This window comes from Scomber scombrus, chromosome 19, assembly GCF_963691925.1.
Source record: "Scomber scombrus chromosome 19, fScoSco1.1, whole genome shotgun sequence".
Classification (NCBI taxonomy): Eukaryota; Metazoa; Chordata; class Actinopteri; order Scombriformes; family Scombridae; genus Scomber; species Scomber scombrus.
In genome coordinates, this window is record NC_084988.1 from 266,779 (window position 1) to 294,536 (window position 27,758).

The 27,758-nt window shown below is 41.9% G+C and overlaps 3 protein-coding genes across 3 annotated transcripts in view; all 3 read right to left on the reverse strand.

Moving 5' to 3' along the window:
- Positions 1-2,486: 2,486 nt before the first annotated feature.
- On the reverse strand, positions 2,487-21,257 carry LOC134001032 (NLR family CARD domain-containing protein 3-like). The gene is made up of 10 exons (XM_062440571.1): positions 21,188-21,257; positions 17,031-17,221; positions 14,476-14,586; positions 13,280-13,358; positions 12,852-13,088; positions 10,794-12,628; positions 10,523-10,696; positions 9,772-9,945; positions 6,716-6,762; positions 2,487-3,186 (listed from the first exon to the last, which is right to left on the reverse strand). Exons 2-10 carry the CDS (start codon positions 17,117-17,119, stop codon positions 2,621-2,623), a joined length of 3,312 nt encoding a protein of 1,103 aa, XP_062296555.1. The 5' UTR covers positions 17,120-17,221; positions 21,188-21,257; the 3' UTR covers positions 2,487-2,620.
- On the reverse strand, positions 8,047-9,517 carry LOC134001026 (uncharacterized). The gene is made up of 2 exons (XM_062440563.1): positions 9,128-9,517; positions 8,047-8,989 (listed from the first exon to the last, which is right to left on the reverse strand). The coding sequence occupies exons 1-2, from the start codon at positions 9,515-9,517 to the stop codon at positions 8,819-8,821; spliced, it is 561 nt and encodes a 186-aa protein (XP_062296547.1). The 3' UTR covers positions 8,047-8,818.
- A 1,600-nt stretch (positions 21,258-22,857) lies between the features above and the next one.
- tbpl2 (TATA box binding protein like 2) overlaps positions 22,858-27,758 on the reverse strand; it is a 5,132-nt gene continuing 231 nt past the window's right edge. Inside the window, 8 exon segments of the mRNA XM_062440772.1 lie at positions 22,858-22,934; positions 23,637-23,731; positions 24,662-24,829; positions 24,905-24,996; positions 25,297-25,384; positions 26,780-26,878; positions 26,880-26,987; positions 27,089-27,230. Coding sequence (XP_062296756.1) covers positions 22,858-22,934; positions 23,637-23,731; positions 24,662-24,829; positions 24,905-24,996; positions 25,297-25,384; positions 26,780-26,878; positions 26,880-26,987; positions 27,089-27,230 — 869 coding nt within the window.

Below are 27,758 nucleotides of genomic sequence, written 5' to 3' on the forward strand. Positions count from 1 at the left end.
TCAAATCTAGCTTCCCTGATTCCATGTAGGCCTCTCAGCAGACAAAGGGCCACTTGCTCCTAATCCAGCCCCAACAGTAACATCAGGGCCCAACAATCCTGAACTGGATTTTTTTGCTACCAGCAAAGCTAACAAACATGTTTTAACGTAGCTAAGAAAAACCCTACCTAACTATTGCTGTAGTAAAGATTCACTAATTTCACTTATTTATTCCACTTCCTTCTCCTCACTTCACTTCCTGTTTTATCCTTTCCCCCTCACTGATTGGTTGGTTGGTTCCTGATTATCCTGATTGATTTCACCTGTACACTCAAGACAGCCCTCCTTTCCACTAATTCTCTTTCACCTTCAAACTCATTGTGTAAAAGCCTAGAAGAAAAACCCTGAAGAGCTTAAATATATCATATAAATATATTTAATACATTTTCACATGAAAACCACTAAACGTCTCATCTCAGTGTCAGTTTACTCCAGAAATGTTCTCTGAGACCAAGATGTGATGAATGTGACAACCAACCTCGTTCTCTCCACCAGTTTGTGATAATCCATCAACATATTTAGTTAAAATAATTCATAATTTCTGGGGGGGGGGAGGGGGGGGGGTATCTCAAATATGATGTATAATTTAATTTAAATGACACATATTTAACATAATTTCCCAAAATAAGTGTAAAACTTGTGGTGATAAGTTATTAACAGCCAAAACTGACTTGGGAAAAAACAAGTTGCAACAGGTCAGTTAATATTTGTGACATCTGAAATGTGAGGCCGACTACACGCTGCTTTTTATAGTGTTGCAGAGTTCTGTAGGTATATCTCTACCATGTCGTGTTCGTGCCTAAAGATGACAAATCACAGTTTAGTGACTTCTGGAAAAGGAGTCGTTTATTCTGCACAGAAAAAGAGACAAGACGCCCAAATCCATCTTTTATAGGCAGAGTTACATATTCCAAACCACCTCCCTGGTTACAGATGTTTCTGTTTGTAGCTCACCCATGGCGTGCATGTTATCTCACTCTCACCTTTCATAACTCGCTTCCAAACCTGTTCTCGATTTCCTGCACTCCCAAACTATGCCTGTATGATATCCTGCTCTTATTACTGCACTTACTCTTTGTTCCTTAACTTTCTACCAGAATTAACCTTTGCAACACCATATCGTCCCCCCTCTGTGCTTTGTTAACCTTCCTGTCGTCTTCCCGGATCAAATTGACCCCGTCTGTTTTGACTGTTCCTTCTTTCCTCCCTTTATTTCTTCCGCCCTTTTTTAGAGCAACAACTATAATTTAGATAATTTCGTCGTCTCTACCAGACGGGGAGTTCCAGTCCTCTGAAATGAGGCCAACGCGGAAGTAACTTAAAACTGCATTCTATCAAAAGGCCACCAGGGGGCGACCGTTTTGGTGTCAAAAGGACTTCCGTCTCTATACAAGTCAATGGAGAATTCACCAACTTCTCACTTGATTTCTAACCTCAGTAAACGTTTTCAAAATGTGTTTATGGTCTCAATCGCTAGTTTAAAGCCTTCTTCAATGCAGTATGATGTTCATTTGGGACATTTTGGCCTCCCTGATTTTATATGTGACGATAAAGCAGGGTATGCATTAGGGCGTGGCTATGTGGTGATTGACAGGTTGATTGGTTCACAGGTTCAGGAGGGCGCCTCATGCTCCTCCTGATGCCCATATAAGTAGAATCCCTGTTTTTATTTTTCCCAGCATGCACCTGAAATTTTCAAGATTTCAAGCAGTCCACAGATGTTATGTCCATTTATGGATGCTACATTGAAAATATTGTAGGAATGCATGTTAAAAATATACTTGATCGATGTAAACTACAAATAAAAACTTAAGACTCATAATGTACACAGGAGATATAACCGCTTTGATTAATTGACACATTTGAGAAAACCAGAAGCTCAAAATACATCCCACATCCAGATTACACTTATATAAAGAATATTAAAGGTTTTATATCAAATCAACACAATTAACATTTCAGATATGACAAGTTCATTAAATGTTGCTGCAAAAATAGAAAGTTCACACTCAGTCCTATGTCGTCCTTACACATAGCAGCTGATCTTCAGCCAAAAAGAAAAACAAACGTTGTCTTCAAACAAAACAACTAAACTTCAGCCCTATGTGCATCCTTACACATTCTGAGCCATCACCACAGAGAGGTTGTAGAACTTATGATGCGTGGTGATATGGACCAATCCATCAAAAGACTAAAAGGTTTAACTGGTTTCATCTCTAACAATGTGTTGTATTTTAAAAGATTTTATTGATGGTGATCAGATAAAACACAGCTGGACAGATGTTAGTAGATGCAAACATGAATAGAGCTGCATGCTGCTCATTGGATCCTGACAGTAACAACAGCAGAGTCAACTGAGACTAATCAATGAATCATGTAGAAGGAAAAATAACTGAGTGTTTGAGTCTGAGACACAGAGAGACTCTCCCTCCTACAGAGACACAGAGAGACAGAGAGACTCTCCCTCCTACAGAGACACAGAGAGACTCTCCCTCCTACAGAGGAAACAGAGAGACTCTCCCTCCTACAGAGACACAGAGAGACTCTCCCTCCTACAGAGGACACAGAGAGACTCTCCCTCCTACAGAGGAAACAGAGACATTGAACCAGACCAGAGCCCAAACCCAGCATACAGAGGTTCAGTGAATGTGGTGTTGAAGGTGTGGAGGTGGATCAGTGAGTCAGAGGAGACTCTGTAGAAGGACAGAGTGCCAGCAGGACAGTCCACATACACTGCTACTCTGTTAGAGACAGAGGAGGAGGAGGAGGAGGAGGAGGAGGAGGAGGAGGAGGAGGAGGAGGAGGAGATGGGTGTTTCTCTGTTATTGTGCCATACAGAGTAACCATCATCAGAGCAGTCCAGTCTCCAGGACTGATCATTCCATCCAAACCTACAGTTAGCACTGTTTCCTTTCCTGCTGATTCTTCTGTAACTCACTGCTATTTCAAACTCTCCACTCCACTCGACCTCCCAGTAACAGCGACCAGTCAGATCATTACTACACAGCAGCTGCCACCAGAAGTCAAATCTGTCTGGATGATCAGGATATGACTGATGCTTCTTCACACGTGTCACCTTCCTGTTGTTATCAGACAGTGTGAGGAGTATGTTCATTGTGTTTGGATCCAGTTTCAGTTCACAGGCATCTGCTGGAGAGAACGAGACACAATACAGCTGCAGTTTATCTTTAACTTTACTGACAATCACTGAAATGAAATTGCTGCGTCTTTTATGCAAACATCATATTCACAAATTCAGATTTCTTAATTTTCTTCCAAACAAAAGCTAATTTGATGTTGAACGTCAGACTTTCTCTGATTCTGTCTGCAGAGTCTCCAAAAACAAAAAAGCTTTAAAGACGTCTCATCTTTTCACAAACATTGTGACGTCATTGTCACATTTTTTAAGTTGCTGTGAAATATTGTTGATTCATCTTTAAGATTGTTTTCATTTCTCTCAGTTTCTTGTATAATGTACAACACACACACACACACATTATTGATCTCTAATTGATAATGCTGATGTCTCCTGTGATTGGTTGTTGATGAGGTCACTGTTCATACCTCTGATGACTGTTTGGACCTCAGGGTGGCAACACCTAATAAGTGGCACAGGTGCTAATCTCTGAGGAGTAAAGCTGCAGAGGGAGTGCCTCGGGGCATCTATTAATCTTCGCCATACTTAATTAGTGCCACGGGTGCTAAGCTCCGAGGCACTCATTCAGCACTAATACTGCAGAGGGAGTGCCTCGGGGCATCTATTAATCTTGCTCATACTTCTTATTCTTATTCTTCCACCAAATTTCGCCGCCCAACTCCTTCCACAGCTTTGAGAAAACCCCAACAATATAAACATCAAAACATGCGTCTCGATCGGGAAAGAGGTGCTATTATTTGGAATGTTGAAATTCCAATTTTTCTCAAAGTTATTCCCAAAATACCGAGAGAATTCTCCATTGAAAATGAATGGGATTTTTTTTTTAAACCACAAAATTTCACCTTTTTTCGGAGTCACCTAGCTCTCTCATACCTGCATGTAGAAATGTGATTCAAACTTTAAAACGGAGGAAAACTTGTGCTCTCTCCAAAACACCAAACAGTTTTTACATAACATGTAAACTTTTCGAACTATGAGCAGTCAAACGAGGAGTGGAAATCACTTTTTCTTCAAAGTTAGAGTGGAAGCGTCAGTTAGCTTGAGTGTGAGAAGCAGTAAAAAATAAACTTAATTTTTATTTTTAACTCGAGCTCACGGCCAAACCGTGAAAAGGAGACAAATAATTTTTGGTAAAGATGTTGACATAGGTGTTGGGATTCATAAAATGTTACGTTGACAGGCGGGGTCTGCACAAAATTTAAACGGGGGGGCCGAGACCGGCGGCAATACCTGTCTCGCTCCCCATTGACCTTAATGTAATCGTCTTTTTTTTTCAAAAGAATCTCACTCTGTCTTCGCACTGAGCTTACGACTCATTTTAAGGAATATCTGAATAAAATAAACAATCTGCCGGCTACTGTGTCTCTCACGGTGTTTTCAGTTTTTGGACAGGAGTTACAGGTTTCTCTTGTGTAGCCTATGTTCTATGAAGGCTTCTGGCACTTTTTTGCATATGATGTGGAACTGCCCTCCGGTTTCGCAGTTCTGGTCCAAGGTGGCAGCCAAGCTTTCTGAATTAGTATCAGTGACCATACCAGTGACTATACCTGTCCTTTTGCTAAATGATCTGTCACAAGTTAATATTACTAAACTTAAAATGCGCACTGTACTAGCTGGCTTAACAGCTGCCAAGAAGTTGATAGCCTTAAGATGGAAACCTCCCCATTCTCTCACCATCAGACACTGGGCACTTACTTTCCTAGATGTAATTTATCTAGAACTGTCAACTGCTAGAATTAATGGCGCTAGTGAGGCTTCCATAAACAACTGGCGTGCAGCAGCTGACGCACTGAAAGAACTTATAAGATAAGCTCAATGAGACTCTAACCTTGTTTTTCCTGAATGGGTTGTGTGCGTGTGTGTCACGTCAGATCTATACTCCATAGGGTGCTAGAGAGCGTACCGCTGTGAGTGTGCTGTTGGGGTGGGGGGTGGGGGGTGGTGCCCATTTTCCTTTTCCTTTTTTTTTTTTTTTTTTTTTCTTTCTATTTTTTTATATAATTTTTATGCACATTTGTTTTGGTTTTTCTTGCACCTTATTGAAGTGCAAGGTTACACTATCACTATTATTATTATTTTTGATTTAGTTGTTACAGTCAATTTTTGTACTGTCTCTATTGTCATTAATGAGTCATGTTTCTTGGTTGTAACTTGTATTCTTTAAATAAACATTTGATCACAAAAAAAGGAGTTACAGGTTTCTCACAGTTTGCAATTATTCGGGACCTTGTCAGAAGCCAAATTCTGGGGCATTTTGAGAATTTTTTTCAAGCAGATTCTTACATCGCCGTAGCAACCGTAGAGCCTTAGCTGCCCTTAGCAACCTGTTGCTGGGCAGAAACTGACCTACTTCTTTGTGATTGGCTAATTCCTGTCTGTCTATTTTGCCAGTTAACCGAGCTAGCTCTCAGCAATAGTGTCCATGTTTAGGGTAGTGGTGGTGATTTTGATTGACAGGTGACACTCGGTAGGGGGCGGGGCTTCAGCAAACTAGGCCCACAGCATTTGGGAGCAGAGACCAGAGGCTGATTTTTACACAACTTTGAAGCCTAATTTCACATATTTAGCGATTTTTTTTTAATCATTCACATTTGGCAGGGTGGTTAACAACACACTTTTCTGTGGTATGTCAAACTCAGAACACATATTTATTCTTACTTTACATGGACTTTAATTAGTTTAAATAAATATTATTTTACTTAAAAATGCTGAACATTTACTTAATATTTCAGGGATGTTAAGTTGAGAATAAAGTACATTACACTTGATACTGACTAGTAAGATGTACTTAATACTTGAAACCAGAATATGATCAGGGTGACTTTTGAACACTGGAAATAAATCGTGTACTCATTCCGGCAGCAGTCCCGTGGCACTCAACATTACCCTGGAATTTTCTAATTATTCATTCATATTCATGTTTTTATTGATTTTTAATGATTATCTTTATATTATAACTATTACTTATTGCTGATAATCAAACCTGCTCCTACTAAGTCCCAATAACTGAGACATCACTGAGGAAGACCATGAGATGTGACTGAAAGCTTTGGACATACAGAGTAAGTGAACCTTTAACAGTTCAGTTAGAACATGAACAGTCAACATGACAGTGATATTCAGTAATATTCATGTTTTTTCATCAAGTTTGTTGTAAAGTGAAGGTCTTTGCACATCAAGTCTGTTACAAACACATTTTTGTCCAAATGCTCCAAACAGCTGAAGTCAGTATGAATGAATGAACTTTATCTGCAGGAGAGACATGAGGGACATTTTGGAGCAGGTAGCGCCCCCATGTGGACATTTATAAAACATTTCTCTTTTAACTCCTGAACTGTGACGAACAGAAGGAAATTTCTGTTTCATGGATTCATTGGTTCAAGATAAATGTCAGTTTAGGCCACGCCCATTTCTGCCAAAACACATTTTCCATCATTTTGAACTTTTTTCACTTTTTTTTTACATATTTCATCCAGTTTTTCTCAAAGTTCTCATGAATCAAACTGAAAACACACTCACACTTCCTCAGACCAGGTTTCAGTCTCTGCAGTCCACCATGGTCCATCCTGGAGGAAGAGACAAAGACACAATCAGCTTCATACACCTTCACTCATATCCACGGGCGTCGAAGTGGGGGGAGAAATTGGAATGGTGTACCAGGGCCCCAAGCACGGGGGGGCCCTGGGCTTTTGTTTAAATATATCAGTTATAAAAAACAACGTCATAAATATTTAAATAAAATCAAAGTTGCTATGAAAGTTCAATAATAAGGTGCTTTAATCAAATTAAGACTGTCTGAGACTACCTGCACCCCCTCGCAAAAATGCAAAATGGTTCATTCCGCCTGGTAGGACTCGCTAACCAGTGTTGTGCATGAACGCGTTCATTGAACGAAAGTTCATGAACTCGTTCATAATTTTGGTGAACTTGAACGAACGAACGGTATTTCTGCCTGATGAACGATACTATGAACGCGTTCATTCTGGTGTCCGTGAACGTCACGTTCACTCTTTTTAAATTTCGTTCAATAAGTGTTGCCCAACCGTTGCGTGTACTTCTTTGTCTGTGCCAGATTATGCCTAAAAAGTCCGAGAGCGCCACAGTTGAGTAGAGCTATCTGGCAACCATAGGCAAAGGCAGCCAGTGTCGCACTGCTCCATGCGTCATCAAAACAAAACAAAACAAAAAACAGCATGGAAGCAGCATGGAAGCGACAACAGCATGTGGACATAAGGAGGTCTCATATAATTATCTCAGCGATTTTTATGAGAAAATCGACAAGGAAGGGAACAATCTAACGTTTATGTGCAAACTCTGCCCACCGGCTTTTTCAGTGTTAAACTAATGAAATAATTGCTGGCTGTGGCAACAGTTTTAAAAGAGTATAGTTCGCAACGTATTGAAAAAAAGAACTGAACTAGTTCATTTTTTGGAGCTGTGAACTTAGTTCATAATTTGGAATTATGAACTATGAACTGAACTAGTTCATTTTAAAATGTGTGAACTATGAACTGAACTAGTTCATGTAGAAAGTGAACTTTCCCAACACTGTCGCTAACGGTTGTTAAGGGACTCATTCCTACACAGTGCTCTATGCAGCAACATGTCTCTCTCAAAGAGTAAATCAGGCTGCCAGAAGAGAAAGGAGAGAGAGGAGAAGGAAAGAAGCAAAGACTAGGCAACCAGATGCTTACGTTTTTTTCAAGGAAAGGTTAGTTCAGCCCAAATGTTAAAGCCCATTATGATAGATGAAATACCAGGTTTTAAACAGCTCTCCCAAGTTTGGCGTGAGATCGCATCCCAATCTGCTGAAGGGGGGGGGGGAGACAACGAAGCTCACCAAAATCAATAGCCCTCTTAGGTGAAGGTTAAATAGACTTATAACAGTTATTATAAAATGCTATTTGGGACTATTGCAGCAGCCTACTCATTTTAAAACATGCTTAGCAGTTATTATTGATGATATTGATGCTGATAATAGATTAAAAATCTAGTTAATGGCATAAGTAACCTAGCACATAATACAGCAAATGTCCATTACCCATTAGCAAATCTAAATCTTACCTTTTCAATCAAAAGTCTCTTTCAGAAACAGTGGCAGAAAGTGGATGAGCTACTCCATTCTCCTCTACTGCAGACTTGAGTGGAAGTCATAATGACTATTGAGTCATGTTTTGTCTTTGGATGTAGAAATGTTTTGCTGTTTATTGTTTATTAAGGATCCAGAGTTTAACATCATCACATCACAGCAATGTTAAGCCATGTGTGGCATTATGGAAACCTGTTTACATTTCTTTTGGAAGTAAAATCTGACTGACTGGTGAGTCTTGTGTGGTTGTATTATTGTAAAGTAGCCTTAGCAATTTTTTGAAGTAACCTAGGAAGTAAATTATAACAGTTGTGTTATAGTTTACTTTGGGGGTCATTAATAAGCCTTGCGATCTCCAATACTGTGAGATCAAACTGAAAACAACACAATTCACAAACCACAGTAAAACAACTTAAGGGTAGACTACAGTGTGTGTGTTTGGGGGGCGGCGGGGTTGGGTATAGGGTGGGGGGCCCTTCAGGAGGCTTTTGTATGGGGGCCCAGAATTTGGTGCTACACCCCTGCTCATATCCTCAGATAGTCAGAGTGTCTGTCCATCTGTCCATACCTGAGAGTGTCCATCTGTCCATACCTGAGACTGTCCACCTGTCTGTCCATACCTGAGAGTGTCCTCCTGTCTGTCCATACCTGAGAGAGTCCACCTGTCTGTCCATACCTGAGAGTGTCCACCTATCTGTCCATACCTGAGAGTGTCCATCTGTCTGTCCATACCTGAGTGTCCACCTATCTGTCCATACCTGAGAGTGTCCACCTGTCTGTCTCTACCTGAGAGTGTCCATCTGTCTGTCCATACCTGAGAGTGTCCACCTGTCTGTCCATACCTGAGAGTGTCCTCCTGTCTGTCCATACCTGAGAGAGTCCACCTGTCTGTCCATACCTGAGAGTGTCCACCTATCTGTCCATACCTGAGAGTGTCCACCTGTCTGTCCATACCTGAGAGTGTCCTCCTGTCTGTCCATACCTGAGAGAGTCCACCTGTCTGTCCATACCTGAGAGTGTCCACCTATCTGTCCATACCTGAGAGTGTCCATCTGTCTGTCCATACCTGAGAGTGTCCGCCTGTCTGTCCATACCTGAGAGTGTCCACCTATCTGTCCATACCTGAGAGTGTCCACCTGTCTGTCTCTACCTGAGAGTGTCCACCTGTCTGTCCATACCTGAGAGTGTCCATCTGTCTGTCCATACCTGAGAGTGTCCACCTGTCTGTCCATACCTGAGAGTGTCCACCTATCTGTCCATACCTGAGAGTGTCCACCTGTCTGTCTCTACCTGAGAGTGTCCACCTGTCTGTCCATACCTGAGAGTGTCCACCTTTCTGTCCATACCTGAGAGTGTCCACCTGTCTGTCCATACCTGAGAGTGTCCACCTGTCTGTCCATACCTGAGATTGTCCACATTTCTGTCTCTACCTGAGAGTGTCCACCTGTCTGTCCATACCTGAGAGTGTCCACCTGTCTATCCATACCTGAGAGTGTCCAGTCTCCAGTGTGGATCCTCCAGTCCAGCAGACAGAAGCTTCTCTCCTGAGTCTCCTGGATGATTGTAGCTCAGGTCCAGCTCTCTCAGATGGGAGGGGTTGGAGCTCAGAGCTGAGGCCAGAGAAGCACAGCCTTCCTCTGTGATCAGACATGCTGACAGACTGAACACACACAACAGTTCATCTAATGAGCTTCAAAACATTCTCAACTCAATAAACAGGATTTGGTCCTTCAGGCCTTTATGTTCACACTCAGCGCCCCCTGCTGTATGTTGGTGTCATGCAGATACATTTTAGGTTAGTAGAAGGAGAGAAAGCACATGTTCCTGCTGGAGGCTGCAACAACAGAGTAAAGATCAGTTCAGAGCTTTATTTGATTTGCAGTGAAAGTACAACAAATTTCTCTGAAGCTCAGAGTTTAAAGTGATGCTATTCTATTTTACTTTGGCAAAAGAAATTCCTTTAAAGTTGAATATTGTTCGACAACATTTCTAAAAACAAAAACAAGATTTAATAAAAATTGACTGATGTTTTACGTTACGGTATGCACATTGACTCTTCATTGAGGATTAAATGACTCAAATGTTGGTGTTAAAGGAATTTTACTTACTGTATACTTGATATCACAACACATCGGCTCAGACAGGACACTAAATATTTTTAGTATAAGAACTCTTCAGGTAAACTAGAAAATGGAGAAAACAAAATGTGACTTAATAAACATAATCATAAAAATTACCTGAGAGTTTCAAGTCCACAGTGTGGACTCTCTAGTCCAGCAGAAAGCTGCTTCACTCCTGAATCCTGCAGGTCGTTGTTACTCAGGTCCAGATCTCTCAGACTAGAGGACTGGGAGCTGAGAACTGAGGACAGAGCTGCACAGCTTCTCTCTGAGAGATTACAGACAGTCAACCTGGAGAAGAATCAGCAGAATAAAAGAAAAACAATTGTAAATAAAAATTGAGCAAAGATGAAACTACATGAATCTGGATAGTTCTGTGTGCACCTACAGAGCTTTGTTGGAGACTTTGACCACTGGCAGCAGCCTCAGAAGAGCCTCCTCTGAAGCAGAGTATTCCTTCAGGTCAAACACGTCCAGATCTTTATCTGATGACAGTAACATGAAGACCAGAGCTGACCACTGAGCAGGAGACAGTTTATCTGTGGAGAGACTTCCTGATCTCAGGTACTGTTGGATCTCCTCCACTAGAGAACGATCATTCAGTTCATTCAGACAGTGGAACAGATTGATGCTTCTCTCTGCAGACACATTCTCACTGATTTTCTTCTTGATGTGCTCAACTGTTTTCTGATTGGTCTGTGAGCTACTTCCTGTCTGTGTCAGCAGACCTCGTAGGAGAGTCTGATTGGTCTGCAGTGAGAGACCCAGGAGGAAGCGGAGGAACAAGTCCAGGTGTCCATTTGGACTCTTTAAGGCCTCGTCCACAGCTCTCTGGTAGAGATGCGTTGGTTCAGGATTGTCTTGAAATAGTTTAGACCACCATGGGGTAATCAGTTTAGACCACCAGGATGTTGCCAGCAGATTGACTCCAGACTTGATGAATGTCAGATGGACATGAAGAGCAGCCAGAAACTCCTGAAGGCTCAGATGGACGAAGCAGAACACCTTGTCCTGGTACAGCCCTCTCTCCTCTTTAAAGACCTGTGTGAACACTCCTGAGTACACTGAGGCTGCTCTGATATCGATGCCACACTCTGTCAGGTCTGATTCATAGAAGATCAGGTTGCCTTTCTGCAGCTGCTCAAAAGCCAGTTTTCCCAGAGACTCAATCATCTTCCTGCTCTCTGGACTCCAGTGTGGATCGGTCTCAGCTCCTCCTTCATACTTGATGTTCTTCAGTTTGGACTGAGCCACCAGGAAGTGGATGTACATCTCAGTCAGGGTCTTGGGCAGCTCTCCTCCCTCTCTGCTTTTCAACACATCCTCCAGAACTGTAGCAGTGATCCAGCAGAAGACTGGGATGTGGCACATGATGTGGAGGCTTCGTGATGTCTTGATGTGGGAGATGATGGTGCTGGCCTGCTCCTCATCTCTGAATCTCTTCCTGAAGTACTCCTCCTTCTGTGGGTCAGTGAACCCTCTGATCTCTGTCACCATGCCGACACACTCAGGAGGGATCTGATTGGCTGCTGCAGGTCGTGTGGTTATCCAGAGGCGAGCAGAGGGAAGCAGTTTCCCCCTGATGAGGTTTGTCAGCAGCACATCCACTGAGGTGGACTCTGTAACATCAGTCAGGTTCTTATTGTTGAGGAAGTCCAGAGGAAGTCGACACTCATCCAGACCGTCAAAGATGAACACAACCTGGAACTCTTCAAACCTGCAGATTCCTGCTTCTTTGGTTTCAGTAAAAAAGTGATGAACTAGTTCCACCAAGCTGTACTTTTTCTCTTTCAGCACATTCAGCTGTCTGAAAGTGAATGGAAATGTGAAGTGTATGTCCTGGTTGGCTTTGTCTTCAGCCCAGTCCAGACTGAACTTCTGTGTTAAGACTGTTTTCCCAATGCCAGCCACTCCCTTTGTCATCACTGTTCTGATTGGTTCATCTCTTCCAGGTGAGGCTTTAAAGATGTCTTCTTGTCTGATTGTTGTTTCTGGTCTGACTGGTTTCCTGGATGCTGTTTCAATCTGTCTGATCTCATGTTCATCATTGACCTCTGCAGTCCCTCCCTCTGTGATGTAGAGCGGTGTGTAGATCTGATTCAGAAGGGTTGGGTTTCCTGCTTTAGCGATCCCCTCAAACAGACACTGGAACTTCTTCTGCAGGTTAGACTTGAGTTTACGTCGACACTTTGCAGCACGAGCTCCTGAATGAACAAACAACAAGTGAAATCAGTGAGTGGATCCTACAGAATGTCTAGAAATGTGAACATGTAAGTGTGTCTGTGTAGTTTTTCCTCCTCCATCAGTTTTATTCAGCTCATCAGTGGAGGACAAACAGCCTCTGATCTGATGCAGATGTGTGCAGCATATTAACAGCAGAGTTTGAAATATAAATCTCTCCCATGTTGCCTCCATTTCCTCTCCATCATGTTAAATCTGCTAAAATCTTCTTACTGCTCTGCAGAAGCTCAGCCAGCTCCTCCTGCTTCATTCTCCTCAGGAAGTGCAGTGTGATCTTCAGAAAAGCCTCTCTGCTGCTCCTCCTCTGCTCTTCCTCCTCACCATCCAACTCCTCTTCATCCTCACTCTGACTCTCTAAGCATTCTGGGTCATCTGGACTCAGATCCCTCTGGACTCTCTTCAGCTCGTTCTTCACAAAAGTGACGATGTTCTCCTCCAGCAGCTGGAACAGAAAGATAAAGTGAACATTTCATTTAAACTGGTTGAACACAACATGTGATTCATGTGTCAGTCTGAAGGCCTGCTGGTCTAAACAGAGCAGCATGGACACTGTTAGGACCCGAATGCTACTTTAGTATTTCATCTGTGGTTGATGGAGTTAATAGTAAAAGGTGTGTTTGTACATGTACACACCATAAATATGGAGTCCAGCTGTGTTTGATGCTGCTGTGCAGACTGATCACTGGGAACCTCTGAGCTCTGCTGCTGAACTCTGTGGAGAAAACATCACGTTTAAGGACATTTAATGACTCAAATCTGCACTCAGCTTATTAAAGATGTTCTGTCATGATGACTAAATGAACTCCTGTAAATGCTGCTCTGATTACTGGATGTTAAATTTTTACCTTCCATCAGCAGGTTGTCCATCTTTAAACAAAGGAGGAAGACGACCCATAGAGTCGTCACTCTTCATGGACACACAGCTGGGTTCAGGAGAGTCTGCTCTCTGCTGCTGCATCCTGATACTAATACAACAGATAAAAGCATGGAGTTAAAGCCAATGAAATTAAGGATTGACCAGTTAAATGTCAGCCCTGAGATGAAGATGTTTCTGTCAAACTGAACAATAATCAGCTGTCCAATCGCAGCTTGGAGGCAGAGCCATGGGCGGAGCTTATCAACACCAGCCGAGGTGAAGTCAAACATGACAGACAGCCTTTGACCATGTTGGTGTCTTACATCACTAAACTCTTTGACATGTGACTGTTGTACAGGTGAACACTGTGATGTCACTGATGAAACTATATATTGATTCCTCTTCTCAGGAGAGTCAAATACTAAACTTCACTTTTAAATTCTTACCTTCCATCAGCAGGTTGTCCATCTTTAAACAAAGGAGGCAGACGACCCATAGAGTTGTCACTCTTCATGGACACACAGCTGGGTTCAGGAGAGTCTGCTCTCTGCTGCTGCATCCTGATACAAATAAAACATATATAAAAGCATGGAGTTAAAACCAAAGAAATTAAGGATTGACCAGTTAAATGTCAGCCCTGAGCATCTGTATCAACCTCCAGAGTGGTCCCACCTCTGACTGCTTTCAGTTCCACATCCACCTGCTCACCTGTTAGCAGTCTGTAATTCCCTCATCAGCTAATTCCTGTTCCTGTCTGTTCTTTTTCCTTTTGTTAACTGTTCCTGCTGGTTTTCACCTGATTCAGATTGCCTTCCCTTTATGGTCTGTAAACCTGTCTGTTGGTTTTTCAGCATTAAAGCTGTTTCCATTGAACCTGTCAGTGGTGTCTGAACCTGGTTCACCTGCTCCGCCCCACATAACACAGGAGGTTTATTCAGCCCAAACAGCCAACAGACCATTATTACATTCTTACCTTCCATCAGCAGGTTGTCCATCTTTAAAGTTAAAAGGATGATCCATAGACCGGTCACTCTTCATGGACACACAGCTGGGTTCAGGAGAGTCTGCTCTCTGCTGCTGCATCCTGATACAAACAAACAACAAATCAAAGAGTTTAAAAAGATGAATGTTGAGCAGACTGTCAGCAGCTGAAGTTTTAGAAGCAGAATGAAAATCAGTAAGAAGACAGTGGATGAGAAACGTTCTCCTGTTCATCAAAATGTCATCTGATGAAAGATGCTGTCTCATCTTAGTTGATTAGTTGACTAATCAGTGGTTGAGCTCTTTGTTAACTCACAAAGTTAGTAGTTAGTAGCTTCTTCCCCCAAGCTGTTAAACTAATGAACATGGCCTGATCCCCTCATCCCACTCACCCACAAACACTCACTGATTGTGGCCTAATGTTACAACAAGAACTGCTACTGTTTGCTGTGTTTACACCTTTTTATATTGCATATTGCACTTTGTTGCTCTTATACATTGTTATTGTTGTATTTATGTCTTAAGTTGTTTTTAATTGTCTTAAATGTTCTTATGTCTCAGGTAGTGCTATCTAAATGTCGTTATATTGTTGTCTGACCCTCAATATAATGACAATAAAACTACTACTACTACTTAATTCTGAGTTATCAGTGCCACGGGTGCTAAGCTCCGAGGCACTCTCGCTGCAGTAATACTGCCCCAAGGCATCTATTAATCTTCCGTATTCTTATTAGTATTCCTCCGCCAAATTTCGCCGCGTAACTCCTTCCACAGCTTTCAGAAAACCCCAACAATATATACATCAAAACGTGCGGCTCGATCGGGAAAGAGGTGCTATTATTTGGAATGTTGAAATTCCAATTTTTCCCAAAGTTATTCCCAAAATACCGAGAGAATTCTCCATTGAAAATTAATGAGAATTTTTTTTTTTTAAACCACAAAATGTCACCTTTTTTCAGAGTCACCTAGCTCTTTCATACCTGCACATAGAAATGTGATTCAAATTTTAAAACGGAGGAAAACTTGTGTTCTCTCCAAAACACCAAACTGTTTTTATATAACATGTAAACTTTTCAAACTATGAGCAGTCAAACGAGGAGTGGAAATCACTTTTTCTTCAAAGTTAGAGTGGAAGCGTCAGTTAGCTTGAGTGTGAGAGGCAATAAAAAATAAACTTTATTTTTATTTTTAACTCGAGCTCACGGCCAAACCGTGAAAAGGAGACAAATAATGTTTGGTAAAAATGTAGACATAGGTGTTGGGATTCATAAAATGTGACGTTGACAGGCGGGGTCTGCACAAAATTTAAACGGGGGGGCCGAGACCGGCGGCAATACCTGTCTCGCTCCCCATTGACCCTAATGTAATCGTCTTTTTTTTTCAAAAGACTCTCACTTTGTTTTCACACTGAGCTTACACGCTCATTTAAAGGAATATCTGAATAAAATAAACACTGTCAGAATCTGCCGGCTTCTGTGTCTCTCACAGTGTTTTTGGTTTTTGGACAGGAGTTACGGTTTTCTCACAGTTTGCAATTGTTTGGGACCTTGTCAGAAGCCACATTCTGGGGCGTTTTGAGAATTTTTTCCAAGCAGATTCTCAAATCGCCGTAGCAACCGTAGAACCTTAGCTGCCCTTAGCAACCTGTTGCTGGGCGGAAACTGACCTACTTTTTGTGATTGGCTGATTCCTGTCTGTCTATTTTGTCAGTTAACCGAGCTAGCTCTCAGCAATAGCGTCTATGTTTCTGGTAGAGGTGGTGACTTTAATTGACAGGTGACACTCTGTAGGGGGCGGGGCTTCAGCGAACTCGGCGGGAACGGCCACAGCATTTGGGAGCAGAGACCAGAGGCTGATTTTTACACAACTTTGAAGCCTAATTTCACATATTTAGCGATTTTTTTAATCATTCAAATTCGGCAGGGTGGTTAACAACACACTTTTCTGTGGTATGTCAAACTCATAAACATTCTTATTCTTACTTTACAGGGACTTTAATTAGTTTAAATAAATATTATTTATGCTTAAATATGATTAACTGGAATATTGGAATTGAAATACTGGAATATTTCCAGTCAATTTCCAAGCAGATTTCCAGTCATAAAAAACTATAATAAAATCTACTCTCTTAATGATAAGATTTACTTAATCATTTCATAACAGTGATGTTCCTGTCTGTGAAAAAATGAAGTAGACTTTAATTAATTAGTTTAAATAAATATTGTTTAAGCTTAAATATGATTAACATTTACTTAATATTTTCAGGGATGTTAAGTTGAGAATAAAGTACATTACACTTGATACTGACTAGTAAGATGTACTTAATACTTGAAACCAGAATATGATCAGGGTGACTTTTGAACACTGGAAATAAATCGTGTACTCGTCCTGGCAACAGCCCCGTGGCACTCAACATTACCCTGGAGTTTTCTAGTTGTGACTTATTTTTCAGTAGTTGAGAGTCAGATGTGACAGTCAGTGTGAATAATGATGGTGGAGTGATGTGAGTGGAGAACAGTGATGGACAGTTAGAGATCCTCATCTCACCTCTGAGCTTTGGTCTGGCTGTCATGTTCCCCACACAGAGAGCTTTTAGAGGGAGGGACTCCCTCCTCTCTGTCCTCACACTGATCCATAGCAGAGAAACAGCTGCTGGGAGAGCTGCACTCACTCACTACAACATGGAAGATGTTCAGCTGCTCAGTTCACATCCAGTCACAGAGACTTTGGAGCTTCAGCTGTGGAGGAAACACAGAGAGAGAAGATGCTGCTGATATTAATGAGATGTTGTGTTTGTGCTCACAAATAAAATGGATCAGAAATCAGACAGCAGCGATACAGCAAAGTGTTGGAAACATCCTCCATGTTGGATCTGACTCCTGACTGATTGAGAATTCACTTTTTAATAATATGATCATAAATTTGATCAAAGTCTTTTAAACACTGGAATAAACATTTCAAGAAAAATTGAAATCATGTTACTCATATCAAACCCGACACTCAGGAATTTTCATCCGTACATGATAATCACGACAAATGATGTAAAATATGAAAGTGTTTCAAATAATAATTTTTAATAACCGCCACTAGATGGTGCCATAGTGCTGCTGCCATGATGGTTATGTTTTTGGATTCAATGAAAATGTACTGTCCAGTGTCAGAAAGCTCCATTTCAATAGCTGGTCATCGGTCTCCAACAGGACAATGACCCAAAACACAGTTAAAATCACCAAGAACAGCTAAAAAATGGAGCGCCCTGGTGGTCGAGTGGTTAGAGATCGCTGCCAGGGATCAATGCTGCAGGTCATTCCCTCTCTCTTCCCCCCTGTTACCTGTTGGGCTGTCTGCCAAGTTACAGACTAAATAAAAGCAAAAAAGCCCCTTAAATAAAAATCTTAAAAGAAGCTAAGAACAAACCATTAGATTATTGTGAAATGGCCTTCAATGAGCACTGATCTAAATCCTATGGAACATGTATGGAACGAGCAGAAACATGCACCCTTCAAACCTGAGACAGCTGGAGCAGTTTGCTCAGGAAGAATCAAACTACCTGCACACAGGTGCAGAAGTCTCTTTGACAGGTACAGAAATCACCTGTTTGCAGTGATTGCCTCTAAAGGCTGTGCAACAAAATATTACATTAAAGGTCCCATCATTTTTGTCCATGCCAGTTTAATTTGCTTTAATATTTAAAATATTTTATTGAATCAAAAATCAAAGCAATGTCTGATTTTTATTAAAAGTGGAATAAACAATGACGGATGCTGATTACTTTTGTCAGTGTCGAGTTATTTTAGAGAAAATTGTGGGTTTTTCTATTTTCGTGGAAGTGTACAAGCGTGTCAACTCCTGTAGTAGACAGAAATATAAATATAAGACAAACACCTGTGTCAGTGTGCCACTTTACATTTATACATAATAATCTGACTGACCCCCCCCCCCCCCCCCCCCCCCCCCCCCCCCCCCCCCCCCCCCCCCCCCCCCCCCCCACACACACACACACCCTCCTTCTTTACTGGATATCTCCTGTGTAACATCGTAATCTTCCTGTGCATGATTGTTTAGTTTATTACAGTATTATTGGCCAAAGATGCAATAATTCCTTTATCAGTGGATGCCTCGGGTTGCTTCTGGGTTAAAGTTCTCCTGAGTAACTTTTTAAAAATAATATTACTGTTGAGCTTCTCTCAGGCTTGTTGTGTGATGGACAGTATCAATAGTAACTTCTAGACTTCTGTACTATGTGCTAAAGTTATATGCTAAAAACACAAACTTGAGAGCAGTTACAATTCAAAGTGACCCAGTGAAAATGTTACAACAAGTCTGAAGGAAAAGAGAAAAACTCTCTGTTATTCAGGCAGAACCCAGGCGACTTTGCCCCCTATTCACATCGCTTTATTATTAAATTAGTGCTGTCTCTATGGTAACAATCACAAAGCCAGGTCAACTTTACGAATTTAATCTGGTGATCAAAGTACATAATGATATGGAGAGAACTATAAAACAATACAACTGACTGAGCAGCAGGGATTGAAGGTTGTCCAAAAGTGAAGTTAAAGTGGAACTCAAAAGGTCTTCCAGATATTAAAAAGTAATACATTTAATGTTAATACTAATCATTTGAATTGTAATATACACAAAATCAAATAGAAAGCAGCAGCAATGTAGTACAGACATTAACACACTGGCAAGAAAATGAGTGTCAGCTTTTGCACTGAGTCAGCAGACAGCTAGCAGGAGGAAAACAGGACAAGTGTTAATTTAACATTGTTATTATTTTACTGTCAAAGTCTCTCTGTGGACTGTAGAGGGAAGAAGAGGGTTGATACACAGTCCGGATTGGCTGTTTTTAAAGAAAACAGGCTCTCTGACCAGGTGAAGGTTTATTATGTTGTTAGTTTGTGATTCATGTACAGACTTTGTTGTACAGTGGTGGAAAAAATATCAGTAAAATATCATAAAAATCCTATTACAGTAAAAGTACTGCAGTATTATGAGTGATGTAGTATGTAGTATGCAGTTGTAGCAGCTGTAAGATGGTTGCTCACAGGCCCAAGAACACCAATCACACTAGGAATCAGGATCAGGGTGTTTATTCTATAGGAACAGCACAGTCAGCATACACAACACACACACACACACACACACACACACACACACACACACACACACACACACACGCTGCAGCGGGTGCTGTCTCTGTCTCCAGCACAATAGCTGTAGTGGTTTTGCCGGGATTTTGACTGACGTCACTCATGCTACAACAGGTGAACCAGAACTTTAAAAACTCTCAACAACTCACAACTAATATAAAACAATGCAGAAGTTATTTATGGTTCTTTTGTTGATCAGACAGATTTTTAACTAGATGGTGAATCAGAAAACTAAATATAACAGGAGTGAAACACTTGAGTTTAATCTGCTATCTGTCTCCACTGCAGAGACACTCTTTGGTTCAGAAGCACAAGAGATGAAACTCTGGTGTGTTTTTAATAACCGCCACTAGATGGTGCCATAGTGCTGCTGCCATGATGGACTGAAAACACCACATCTATCTATAAATGACAGGAACGTCTGTCTGTTATTATTATGGGCACGATTAAGTGCAGTACCAAGTTTGACGTTGTTTGGATAAGAAATGTAAAAGATATAGATAAATATATCGGTAAAAGAAGCACACATTTGCTGTTGCCGCTCTAGCCGCTGGCCACGCCCCCTCTCACACACTGAGCACAGCGCAGGGGGGGGCATTCCCCCGTTATATTTGAACATTTTTCAAAATAAGTCATCAGTCAATTGCATGATACTTCCAGTATAATATAGTAGCCCTATATATATATATATATATATATATAGGGCTACTATATTATACCCTCCTTCTTTACTGATATCTCCTGTGTAACATCGTAATCTTCCTGTGCATGATTGTTTAGTTTATTACAGTATTATTGGCCAAAGATGCAATAATTCCTTTATCAGTGGATGCCTCGGGTTGCTTCTGGTTAAAGTTCTCCTGAGTAACTTTTAGAAATAATATTACTGTTGAGCTTCTCTCAGCTTGTTGTGTGATGGACAGTATCAATAGTAACTTCTAGACTTCTGTGCTATGTGCTAAGTTATATGCTAAAAAACACTAACTTGATATATATATATATATATATATATATATATATATATATATATATATATTATATCAAGTACTATATATATATATATATATAGCACTATATGAGAATTACACTGATGCCGTGGAAAATCACAAATCATTCAGGACACTCTTCTATTAAAGTAGTTTTATAAACATTGATAAATGATCAGAAACTTTGTTTCATTATTTAAACACACATATTGTTTTAAAACCACAGTTAAAAATTAAATATTGGATGTTTTAGCCTCTACGTATGTCCTCATTGTTGTTATCTGTGGGACGGACGTCAAAATAATAATAAAAAACTAATAATAACACTTTAAAGTAACTTCACACCCTGATTATAGTTTAGAGAATATTATAGAAAGACCTAATTAACAAAATGGCGGACTGAGAGAAAAAGTCCGTCTGAGTCTGTTCTGGATCAGAGTTGATTTCCACTCATCCTGAACTAATGAGAGTCAGCTGTTAACTGAGCTCCTCTCAACACTAACAGCTGCTTCACTTTCTGCTTTTTACACTTTTTACTGTCAAATAACTGAAAACTGTGACTTACCCAAGCTTCACACGGACAAAACCTCACAGTCACTGCTGAGAGAGAAAAGTATGAAGGTCAAAGATAAAAACTGTTGCAACCAGGAAATAAGCATGTGCCAGGTGTTGCGTCATATAAAGATAAACTAGTTTATAGATCAGAAACAAACTCAAAGTGACTCTGAACTAAAAACATTCAGCAGGCTTCATATTATTACTACTAACAGTACTGGAAGAAGTACTCTGATACTTTACTGCAGTAAAACTACTAATACACTAATGTACAAATACTCTATTACAGTAAAAGTACTGCAGTATTATAGTGATGTAGTATGCAGTATTACAGTAAAAGTACTGCAGTATTACAGTAAAGTACTGCAGTATTACAGTAAAAGTACTGCAGTATTATGAGTGATGTAGTATGCAGTATTACAGTAAAAGTACTGCAGTATTATAGTGATGTAGTATGCAGTATTACAGTAAAGTACTGCAGTATTATGAGCGATGTAGTATGCAGTATTACAGTAAAGTACTGCAGTATTACAGTAAAAGTACTGCAGTATTATAGTGATGTAGTATGCAGTATTACAGTAAAAGTACTGCAGTATTATGAGTGATGTAGTATGCAGTATTACAGTAAAAGTACTGCAGTATTATGAGTGATGTAGTATGCAGTATTACAGTAAAAGTACTGCAGTATTATAGTGATGTAGTATGCAGTATTACAGTAAAAGTACTGCAGTATTATAGTGATGTAGTATGCAGTATTACAGTAAAAGTACTGCAGTATTATAGTGATGTAGTATGCAGTATTACAGTAAAAGTACTGCAGTATTATAGTGATGTAGTATGCAGTATTACAGTAAAAGTACTGCAGTATTATAGTGATGTAGTATGCAGTATTACAGTAAAAGTACTGCAGTATTATAGTGATGTAGTATGCAGTATTACAGTAAAAGTACTGCAGTATTATGATGATGTAGTATGCAGTATTACAGTAAAAGTACTGCAGTATTATGATGATGTAGTATGCAGTATTACAGTTAAAGTACTGCAGTATTATAGTGATGTAGTATGCAGTATTACAGTAAAAGTACTGCAGTATTATGAGTGATGTAGTATGCAGTATTACAGTAAAAGTACTGCAGTATTATAGTGATGTAGTATGCAGTATTACAGTAAAAGTACTGCAGTATTATAGTGATGTAGTATGCAGTATTACAGTAAAAGTACTGCAGTATTATAGTGATGTAGTATGCAGTATTACAGTAAAAGTACTGCAGTATTATAGTGATGTAGTATGCAGTATTACAGTAAAAGTACTGCAGTATTATAGTGATGTAGTATGCAGTATTACAGTAAAAGTACTGCAGTATTATAGTGATGTAGTATGCAGTATTACAGTAAAAGTACTGCAGTATTATGATGATGTAGTATGCAGTATTACAGTAAAAGTACTGCAGTATTATGATGATGTAGTATGCAGTATTACAGTAAAAGTACTGCAGTATTATAGTGATGTAGTATTATATATGAGTCGATGTTTAAATCTTTGATATTAATCCAACAAACAAACATAAAATCTGTTTTCTGCTCAGCGATGTCGTTTATTTCCCGTCTCGACTGCTGTGAAACAAACTAAAACATATTTACATCATGTACAAATAAACAGGAAGTGCTTTGTGCGGCTGGTCACTGCTTCCTGAAGCCTCTCAGGATCGGATAAATGTTCTCAAACGCTTCGTAGATCTCCGCTCGCTCTTTAGCTCCTGGAATATAAACACGATTAAATAACCTGAGAAATGACATCATCATCATCATCATCATCATCATCATCATCATCATCATCATCATCATCATCATTTCACAACTATGAGATGTTTATTTTATAACTGATCTTCATCTTTAACCCTCCTGTTGTCCTCAAGTCAAGGAAGGAAGGATGGAGAAGGGAAGAAGGAAGGAAGGAAGAAGGAAGGAAGGAAGGAAGAAGGAAGGAAAGGAGGGAGGAAGGAAGGAAGGAAGGGAGGGATGAAGGAAGGAAGAATGAAGGAAGAAGGAAGGAAGGAAAGGAGGAAGGAAGGGAGGAAGGAAGAAGGAAGGAAAGGAGGGAGGAAGGAAGGGAGGAAGAAGGAAGGAAAGGAGGGAGGAAGGGAGGGAGGGAGGGAGGGAGGGAGGGAGGGAGGGAGGGAGGGAGGGAGGAAGGAAGAAGGGAGGAAGGAAGGGAGGAAGAAGGAAGGAAAAGAGGGAGGAAGGAAGGGAGGAAAGAAAAGAGGGAAGGGAGGAAGGAAAGGAAGGAAGGAAGGAAGGAAGGAAGGAAGGAAGGAAGGAAGGAAGGAAGGAAGGGAGGGAGGAAATAAGGAAGGAGGGAGGGAGGAAGGACAGACGGAAGGAAGGAAGGAAGGGAGGAAAGAAGGAAGGAAGGGAGGAAAGAAGGAACAGTCAAAACAGACGACAGGAAGGTTAATCACCGGTCAGAACGACTTTTCCCGACACAAAGATGAGCAGGACGATGCGAGGCTTCACCATCCTGTAGATGAGTCCAGGAAACAGCTCCGGCTCATAACTGTGGAAAATAAGTTGATATTTTAGAATTAGAAGACATTGTAAATGGTGCAATACGAAGAGAGCGTGTGTTCAGAGACAGAGGGGATGTCTGGAGCTGCGGCCGGCGTTGGAGCGCGACACAGTGAGGAGCCATGCGCTGCCTGTATCCATACAGGTGCTGACCAGTGACCTCACCGGGGTTCCTAGCAACGGGGCATTCAGGAGGGAGCCGGCCGACCGATCGGGTCTGAGCCAGTCGACCTGAGCCCGAGCCGTGCCAGCCGTGTGGGACGGAGTTATCCGCATGTCAGCCACGTCTATATTCCCATAAACAACGCAGCTGAACATTAAATCACAATTTGCAGCGAGAGCCGGTTGTTCTAATGTAATCGGAGCTATCGACTGCACACACATTGCTAATAAAGCGCCATCACATGATGAGTTTGTATGTCAACAGGAAACATTTTCATTCAATCAATGTACAGAATCAGATCATATGTGATGCACAAATGCAATTGGTTAAACTACAGCTTCAGATCTTTCTAACAAGCCCCTGATTGTCTCTGTGCAGAGTACTCATGTTAATAACCCTGTGCGTTCCACGGACGTCTCTGTACATGAGGCCCCTGGTGTGTGAGGACTGGTACCTGCTGAACTGCTGGTGTGTGAGGACTGGTACCTGCTGAACTGGTGTGTGAGGACTGGTACCTGCTGAACTGGTGTGTGAGGACTGGTACCTGCTGAACTGCTGGTGTGTGAGGACTGGTACCTGCTGAACTGGTGTGTGAGGACTGGTACCTGCTGAACTGCTGGTGTGTGAGGACTGGTACCTGCTGAACTGGTGTGTGAGGACTGGTACCTGCTGAACTGGTGTGTGAGGACTGGTACCTGCTGAACTGGTGTGTGAGGACTGGTACCTGCTGAACTGCTGGTGGGTGAGGACTGGTACCTGCTGAACTGCTGGTGGGTGAGGACCAGTCCCTCCAGTCTGATGGGGAAGCAAACGTCACAGCTCGCCACCATGTTCTGGATCTTAAAGTCCAGGAAACGAGCGGGGAAGCCGAGCTTCTGCACTACACGGGCGTACTTCCTGGCTGCCAGCCGAGACTGCTCCTCACTGCGCACACACACACACACACAGGTGAGGGGGGGTTTAACACACACACACAGGTGGGGGGAGGGGGTTACAGACCTCTTGGCTCCGGTACAGACCATCTTCCCCGAGCTGAAGATCAGCGCGGTGGTTCTTGGCTCACGGATCCTCATGATGACGGCCGCGAAACGCTGAGACACAAAACCAGACCGACATCTGCTCGTTAATCAATCAATCAATCAATCAATCAATCAATCACTTCTGATTCATTCAATAATCAATATGAACATCAATCAGCTGACCAACGTTTATTATTATTACAGTCAAAGTTTCCTGAAGTTTAGTTTCACTTTCTGAGAAACTGAAATTAAACTCATGTTGTCATGGCGAGTATAAACAACAACTAACCGAATATACATTCACAAGAGCTGAATAGATAATAACAACTTCAGCTTCAGCTGTGAGAAACAGGAGGAAGCAGGTTTCGGTACCTTCGGGTTGTACTCAGCATTTCTTGCTTGAAGGGCGATAAACTTCAGATCCAGAGGACAGCCGAGGTTCACTGTGGAGACGATGTTCCTACACACACACACACACACACACACACACACACACACACACACACGGACACACACACACACGGACACACACACACACGGACACACACACACACGGACACACACACACACACACACACACACACACACACACACACACACACACACACACACACACACACACACACACACACACACACACACACACACACACACACACACAGCTGTCAACTGATCACCAGCTGGTGCTGAGGTGGATCAGGTGGGGGGCGAGCTGCCGGACAGACCTGGGAAGCCTAAACCAGTAGTGAGGGTGAACTGGGAACGTCTGGCGGAGGCCCCCGTATGTGAGGTCTTCTACCTTCCTGCATTCCTGGGGAGGGTGAGAACATGGAGTCTGAGTGGACCATGTTCAGGACGTCAGTCGTGGAGGCCTGAAAGTAGTCGGTGCCTGTTGGGGCGGCAACCGAAGGCCGTCAAGCTGAAGAAGGCCTTTGGGGCCTTTGGGGTCTCTGGAAGCAGCAGATGGGTACTCAGAAGGCAACGGCTTGGGAGGAGTTTGGTGAGACCATGGAGAAGGACTATCAGACTCCTAAACTCAGCCAACATGTCCTCTATGGAGGAGGCAGATCTGGATGATCGGGGGGGTGGGGTGGGGTGCTGAAGGCTCAGGACACTTGGGGCTGTCATGCAGGTCAGTACCCATGGACTGGCCGACCGGGATGGTGGTCCCCATTTTTAAAAAGGGGGACCGGAGGCTCCAACTATCGGTTCCAACTATTGTCGGACCTTTGATTCAGGAGGAACAATGCGGATTCAGTCCTGACCGTGGAACAGTGGACCCGAGCGGAGGAGTATAAGTATCTGGGGGTCTTGTTCACAGTGATGCAGGTGGATGGGTGCAGTCGGTCTACGTCCCAACCCTCACCTATGCTCACCAGCTTTGGGTAGTAAAGAATGAATAAGATTGCGGATGCCGTCTACGCAGCCGACCCCGGTTCGAATCCGGTCGGAGGTCCTTTGCTGCATGTCCCACCCCCCCCCCCTCTCTCTCTCCCATGTTTCCTGTCGGTCTACTGATAAATAAAGGCGTCTATGCCGACAAAATCTAGAAAAATAAATAAATAAAAAGATTGCGGATACAAGCGGGCTGAAATGAGTTTCCTCCAGAGAGTCTGGGCTCAGCCTCCAGTCAGGAGATCGGACACTTAATGAGATGCACCTGCATGTGATTATGTGAACATAAGATGCTTTCTTTGACAGTAGAGAGACAGTAAATGACAGGAGGGGGTGGGGGGGTGACATGCAGAAAGGTCGCCTGGCCGGGACTCAACCAGTGTAAATAATGTGTATTACTTTAGATATTAGTATGAGCCAGAGCTGCGTTCATGCAGGAATCATTATTATTATGACGTACTGCAGCTGTGGGATGATTCCTGACCTCTCCGTCACAGGGGTCATGGGGGTCATGGGGGTCATTGGGGTCATGGGGTAGAAGGAGGCGGGGCCCCGACCCGGACCCCTGCGTGGGCTCAGCCGTCTCTGCTGTGGGATTCTGGGAGCTGTAGTCCAGACCGATGCCGCTGTCCTGAGACTCATTCAGAGTCCGCTCCACTGCTGCTTCACCTGAAACCAAACATGATGACATCATACAGGTGAGCTCCGTCCCCCTGACATCACACACACCTCGCCACCTCATCAGTGATGTCATACCGGCGTTGGCCCTGCCCGCCCGTCCTGCCCGCCGAGCTCATCGGGTAGAAAACTGAGGTCCAGGTCATCGCCCGGCGGCGCCCCCTTCGGGACGGAGGAGTCCTGCAGCGGGGGGGCGGGGCTCTGCAGGTCAAGCTCTCCCCCAGCAGGAAGTCCTGCAGGGAAACAGGATCAACCCTGCACACTAAAACCCAAAGCTCCAGAACAGCTACTTAATGGACTTGAGCTGAGATTATTTTTTAGTCTATTAGTATATTCTTTGTGAATTATGTGGATTCGTTCATATATATATATATTTAAAATTTAAGTAGTCAAATTAAAGAGAAAAAAAAACTGAGATAAGTCTAAAAGCTGTTTTAAAGACACTGAAATTAAAAATACAAGTTCCTGTTTGAAATCTTCATTTTATTCAAATATATTTTTAAACTTGTTTAATATAACTTTAACATCCTGAACTCAGCAGAGTTTACAAACATTAATCTGATTGATTTAGATTTAAATCTTTTAACATGTGAAATAAATCAGACAGAAGATAAAAACTTTGGTTTCACTTTAAAACACTTTTAAATCATGTGGATCTAAAAGTAGTTCAGTTTAATAATGTTTAACTCAAAGGAAATGTTTTAAATTCAGTTTGAGTTTAATGTTCAGTTCATTAAATAAACTTAAATTAGAATTATAAT

Excerpts from the sequence above, each read along its gene's own strand:
- LOC134001032 (XM_062440571.1), bottom strand. The coding sequence starts at position 17,119 with ATGGATCAGTGTGAGGACAGAGAGGAGGGAGTCCCTCCCTCTAAAAGC. Across the intron at positions 13,089-13,279 it reads AGCTGGACTCCATATTTATG|CTGCTGGAGGAGAACATCGT; the intron begins GTGTGTACATGT and ends TTTCTGTTCCAG. Across the intron at positions 12,629-12,851 it reads TTCTGCAGAGCAGTAAGAAG|TTGTTGTTTGTTCATTCAGG; the intron begins ATTTTAGCAGAT and ends CACTGATTTCAC.
- LOC134001026 (XM_062440563.1), bottom strand. The coding sequence starts at position 9,517 with ATGGACAGACAGGTGGACACTCTCAGGTATGGACAGACAGATGGACAC. Across the intron at positions 8,990-9,127 it reads AGACAGGAGGACACTCTCAG|GTATGGACAGATAGGTGGAC; the intron begins GTATGGACAGAC and ends GGACACTCTCAG.